General features: G+C 42.7%; 1 protein-coding gene across 1 annotated transcript; it reads right to left on the bottom strand.

Moving 5' to 3' along the window:
• Positions 1 to 5,015: 5,015 nt before the first annotated feature.
• On the bottom strand, positions 5,016 to 5,942 carry LOC134601547 (olfactory receptor 11L1-like). The gene has a single exon (XM_063446066.1). The coding sequence runs from the start codon at positions 5,940 to 5,942 to the stop codon at positions 5,016 to 5,018; it is 927 nt and encodes a 308-aa protein (XP_063302136.1).
• Between the last annotated feature and the right edge of the window lie 131 nt (positions 5,943 to 6,073).

Genomic DNA, 6,073 nt, shown 5'->3' with positions numbered 1-6,073 from the left:
TACAGTACTACTCTATGTATATTCCTTTTCTATCCATTTTGAGGATCTAATATCTGGAGGAGTTTTACCATGTAAACCAGACATTGAATCGCCACAGATACCCTTTAAGGGAGACAAGCGCAGAACGGCTATACCTGTTGTAAGTTCTCTACCTCCTGGATACCTATTTTCTTGCCCATTCATACTTCACCATATTATCTCATTTTGTTTTAGATCTGTTGCAAGATCCCGCTCTATCTTAAGGTTGTATCTTTTATTTGATGTGCTATCCCTCCCTTTAGCGTATATTGCTTGTTTTAGCCATATCTGCTATCTCTGTTTTTTGCTATAAGAAGGGGGGTAGGTGTGTAAAAGAGGGGATATGGGCTGTAGAGCGGGGGATATGGGCTGTAGAGAGTAGGATATGGGCTGTGGTGGGGGGCTAAGGGTTGCGGAGGGAGGCACAGGGGTAATAGAAGTGTTGGGTAGGGGCTGTAGAAGAGAGGGCACAGGGCCTATAGAAAGGGGAACAGGGGCTGTGGAGGGGCATAGGCTAAAAAGGGGTGGGCAGGGGCTATAGAAAGGGGAACATGTTCTGAGGTGGGGCATAAGGGCTATAGAAGTAATGGGCAGGGGCTGTAGAAGGGAGGCATGAGCTGACAAAAAACATCCCCCCACCCCTGAGTCTTACATTAGGCCAGGGTGGGGTGGACTATAGCCTGGAGCAGGAGCCTGGAACAGAAGGAATGGGGCGTGGCTTCCACTGCTCTTCTCCCAGACTCTGTAGAAGAGCAGTGGAAGTCACACTCACTCCTCCTGACATCATCAGGAGAGGCTGGACTAATTCCCTGGCTGCTCAGTTCTGGCAGGCTGCAGGGAGGCAGCTAATGTTAAAAATCCAACTCCCCAGCCAGAGGCAGGTGATTTGGACTTTTGCGCCCTGTGCAGCAGTGCAGCATGGAGCCTTAATTTTGAGACTTGATTAGGGTGTGCCCAGGTAGACCCGGCACACCCCGTGCGCACGCCTATACTACCAGATAGAGGTAAGCTTAGAGAGCAATCAAACACATGTTGGCAATCAGACAAATGGAGGTGGGGCAATTAAACACATGGTGAGGGGCAATCAGACACATGGGGGGGAATCAGACACATGGAGGGAAGCAATCAGATATTTGCAATGGGGCATTAAGACACATGCGGGGCAGGGGAGCAATCAGACACAATGAGGGGGGATAATCATACATGGAGGGGTTGTGGAGGTAATCAAACACATGGAGGGGATGGGGAGTGGATTATAAGACACATGGAGACAATGGGGGGTAATCAGACACATGGTGCAGCTGTGAGGCAATGAGACACGGAGGGGATGTGGGGTGTAATAAGACACATGGAAGGAGTAGCTAATCAGGCACGTGGAGTGGCTGGGAGGTAATGAAGGGTCTGGGGATAACGAGACACATTGGGGTAATTAGACACATAAAATAGCTGGAGGGGCTAATGAGACAACATGGAGAGGTTGGGGGGGGTTAATGAGATTCATAGAGGGTCTGGGGGATAACGAGACACATGGAGGGGCTGGTGGGTTAATGAGACCCAAAAGGGATAGTAAAACTCATGGAGGAGCTTGGGGGATAATGAGGCACATGGAGGGGCTTTCAGACACTAAGAGGGTCTGGAGGGTAATGGGCCACATGGAGTGCTTGTGGAAGGGTATTGAAACACATGAAGGGGCAATTAAATACATGGAGGAGCTCGGAGTTAATGGGACAAATGGAATGCCTTGGAGGGTGAATGAAACACATGAAGTGAATGGAGGATAATGAGACAAATGGAGAGGCAAACAGAGGGCTGGGAGCAAGAGAGGCACACAGAGAACTGGAGGTGAAGAGGCAAACCGAAGGCTGAGCAGGAGGGAGAGGCACACAAATGTGTGAGTGGGAAGCAGATAGTGGTAAGCTTAGAGGGGAAACCAAACACATGGTGGGGTGGCAATCAGACATATGGAGGAGGGGGCAAACAGACGCATGGAGAGAAGCAATCAGATATATGGCGGGGGCAACCAGACACATGGTGGGGCAGGGGTGCAATCAGTCACATTGAGGGGGATTATCATACATGGAAGGGTTTTGGGGGTAAATAAAACCCATGGGGGTCTAGGGAGTGGATAATCAAACACATGGAGGGGCTGTGGGTAATCAGACACATGGAGCAGCTGTGAGGGCAATCAAACACATGGAGGGAAGATAATAAGACATGGAGGTGTTTTGGGGGGTGATAGAACACATGGAGGGCCTGGGGAGTGGATAATCATGCACATGGAGGTCTGGGAGTAGATAATCAGACACATGGAGTGGCTGGGAGGTAATGATATACATAGAGGGCCTTGGAGGGAATAATCAGACACATTGGGGTAATGAGACACATTGAAAGGCTGGAGGGGCTAATGAGACACATGGGGGCCGTAAGGGGGTATGAGGTAAATGGAGGGGCTGGGGAAGAGTAATGAAATACATGTGGGGCAATGAAATACATGGAGGGGCTGGGGGTAAATTAGAAACATGGATGGGCTGGGGTATAATGAGGCAAATGGAAAGGCAAACAGAGAGAGAGACACACAAAGGGCTGGGGTAGAGAGAGGTACACAGAGGATAGAGGGGGTAAAGTGGTACACAGAAGACTAAGGGGGGAAGTCACACAGAGAACTGAGGGAACAAAGAGGCACACAGAGGTCTGAAGGAGAAGAAACACAAAGAGGGTTGGAGATAAAGAGGCACACAGATGGATGAGGAGGGGGAGAGGCCCACAGAGGTTTAAGGATGAAGCACACAGAGCTAAAGGACACAAGAGGCACACAAAGGGCTGAAGGGGAACAAAGAGAGCTGGGGAGGAATAGGCACACAGAGTGCTGAGGGGGGAAAAGGCGCATAGAAGGGCTGGCGGGGCAAAGAGACACAGGAGCTGTGGTGGAAAGAGACACAGGTACTGGGGGAGACAATGAGACACACAGAGGTGCTGGGAAACCAAAAAGACACTCAAAGTCGCTGGAAAAAGAAAGAGATACATAAAGGGGCTAGAAGGTAGAGACCCACAGAGGGGCTGGAGGGGAGCAATAGACTGTAAGGTGCTGGGGGTTGAGGAAGGGGAAAAGGAGATACACAAATGAGTTGGGAGAAGGAAGAGACACAGAAAGTTGGCAATTTGTTGTTTTTATTTGGGAGGGGGTTTGCGTAACTAGCTGGTAATGACTTGGGCACGCAATAGTCTTGCCTAGGCCCTGGGTACGAAGTATGTTAACATTTTAATTGGTATTCTTTTTGGAGTTTTCAGTAATTTTTGAAAGATTGGAGTCTGGAGGGAAAAAAAAAATAGGGGTGAAAGTTCCCTAGGAAAATTGCTGGCCTAAAGAGGCTTTAAATGTGAAAATGAAAGGTGCAATTATAAGCAGAGGATGGGAGTAGGACTTTCACAGTAAATGAATTAGTACAATTAATAAGGCCAAAGGAGGATAGGTATATTTAATTCCCTAAGGATGAAAAAATAAGTACTAGAAAAAGGGAAATTACAAAGCAAGGATGAAAGGTGTTCAAGGAATAGGCCAGGTGTCTCTTAGACTATAAAAGAGACAGAGATTGCAATTAGTGAGAATTGCAATTAAAAGTAAAAAGTAAAGGATCAATACTCATATAGAAGTTAAGTAAATACAAACATTTTAGAGAGGTTCAGTCTTGTAGCCCCTATTCTACATTACGCTCACATTTCTAGTTGTATGAGAGAATAGATAAAAAAAACATCTAAACTTTCTGTCCTTCTGTCTGTCTATACAAATATAACAAAAGGGAAGTCAGACTGTCCTCCCTATAATCATTTTTGATTCATATCTGTATGTTGAATAAGTAAAAAAAAAAAAAAAATCCAAGTTAAAAACAATATGTTGGAATTTGATTAATTAAAATTAAGGTTCTTAACCCCTTAAGGACACAACTTCTGAAATAAAAGGGAGCCGTGAAGGAATATTTCCGTCATGTGTCCTTAAGGGGTTAAAGGTACCCTGTATGCACTTTAACAATTTGCCTGCAGTTCTGCCCTTCCATTCAACCCTTTAAAACACAGTATTAAATTAATTAACATGGGTATAAGAGGCATACATATTTCTTCCTAACTCTTGTACCATAAGATACTGTGATGTCACACACATGCACGGTGCCGTCACAGGTGGCCATAGAGAATTATTGAATACATGACATGAAAACTGGCCATCAGTGTAATGTTAAATATAAATTTTGCAGTATTTGTTGCAGATTTATTTTACTGCACCTCCTTTTCCCCCTGTGTTGCTCACTTGATCTGTACATCAAATTAACTTTTAGTGCCTGTTCCCTAGCCATCAATCATCTATTTCTCTCATAAATCATCTCTTTTTTTGGCACCAAAAGCAGAATACAGATCACAAATTGAAACAAATATGCTCGTTTTTGTTGGTTCCTATTTAAGGTAGAGTTTTGGAATTTGGCTGGTCACCTGAATTGCAGCTCGGACCAAAATTAATGTATAAGTCTAGTTCTTAATGATTTAGCATGCAATATATGTTGGACTTTATAAAAAATGAATGGGTGTACACCCATACTAATTGTTCTCACAATGCTAGTAAAACCCCAATGCAAAAGGTGTCAACTTAAACTGAATATAAACCTATTTTTGTAAATAAAAGGTTTATAAAACATTAACCCCATCCCTACAAGAAGCTAGGCATCACAATGGAGGATTTTAGGAATGTGGAGGTACATTTTCACATCAATATATGCGTATACATATGAATGTTAGTTTAATGGGATGTGTGCTATTTGTTGATCCATAAAAATAAACCGATACTGTTATACATTTTAAGACTTTACTGGTAAAATTTCAGTTTACTATGAGAAAATTTCCTAAACATTCATATATAGCTAATTGAAAATGTCAACATAACAACCCTTAACTGAATGTATATGAAATTTTCAATTTCCTAGTGCCTCCCTGTTTGTACTTAAAAAAAATAATCATTGCCTACTAATGCATTTTCTCAGTGAGATCTTAATTTCTTGGTTCCTTAGGCTGTATATAATTGGATTGAGCAGAGGAGTCACTATAATATATAGCAATGATAAAACCTTGTTTACAGTTGGTAAATGTCCTTTAGATGGAACTACATAAACACTTATTAAGGTTCCATAATACGTACACACCACCGCAAGATGAGAGCTGCAGGTGGAGAAGGCTTTCTGTCTCTCAGTGGTCGATGAAAGTCTATGAATAGCAAATGAAATATAAACATATGTTACAGTAATAAATATAAACGGAAAGAGGATAACAGGCAAAGAGAACAAGAAGGCTTGAATTTCCACCACTGTAGTGTCTGAACAAGAAAGATTTAATATTGGCGCCATGTCGCAAAAAAAATGGTTAATGATATTAGGTCCACAAAAGTCTAATTTCAGAACCATGGTGACAATGATCGCTGTAATCATAAAGCCAATCGCCCAAGACCAGAAAACCAGATGCAGTCGAAGCCTTAGATCCATGATAGAGACATATCTTAAAGGGTTACAGATTGCAACATAGCGATCGTAGGACATTGCTGTCAGAAGAAAGCATTCCGCATTTGTTGAGGAAGAGAAGATGTAAAATTGTATCATGCATTCCTTAAAAGACAACTTACATCCATCTTCCAAAATGCCCTGAAGCATCTTCGGAACAATGTTACTCGTGGTTATTATTTCTGAAGTTGAAAGGAGGCTGAGGAAGAAGTACATTGGAGTATGCAGCTGACGATGCAGTCCCACCAACATGATAATCACAATGTTTCCAGTTAGTGTTGCAATATATATCATAAGGAACAATACAAATAGTACAATCTTAAAGTTGTGGAGATTCTGAAAACCCAGAAGCAAGATTTCCACAACATGTGTTTGATTCTGTTCATACATGTTTAAAGTCCCATATTTTAGTTTTTTATTTTTTTAATGGAGAATGATTTGTACTTACTCTGCAAAGTTAAATTGAAAATCAAGTCATTGCATAGCATACACAGTAGTACAGACTCCTAATAGCAAAACAA

The sequence above is a fragment of the Pelobates fuscus genome, chromosome 3 (assembly GCF_036172605.1).
Source record: "Pelobates fuscus isolate aPelFus1 chromosome 3, aPelFus1.pri, whole genome shotgun sequence".
Classification (NCBI taxonomy): Eukaryota; Metazoa; Chordata; class Amphibia; order Anura; family Pelobatidae; genus Pelobates; species Pelobates fuscus.
This window is presented reverse-complemented; position numbering and strand designations above follow the sequence as displayed.

Coding starts and splice junctions, on each gene's coding strand:
- LOC134601547 (XM_063446066.1), bottom strand. CDS start 5,942: ATGTATGAACAGAATCAAACACATGTTGTGGAAATCTTGCTTCTGGGT.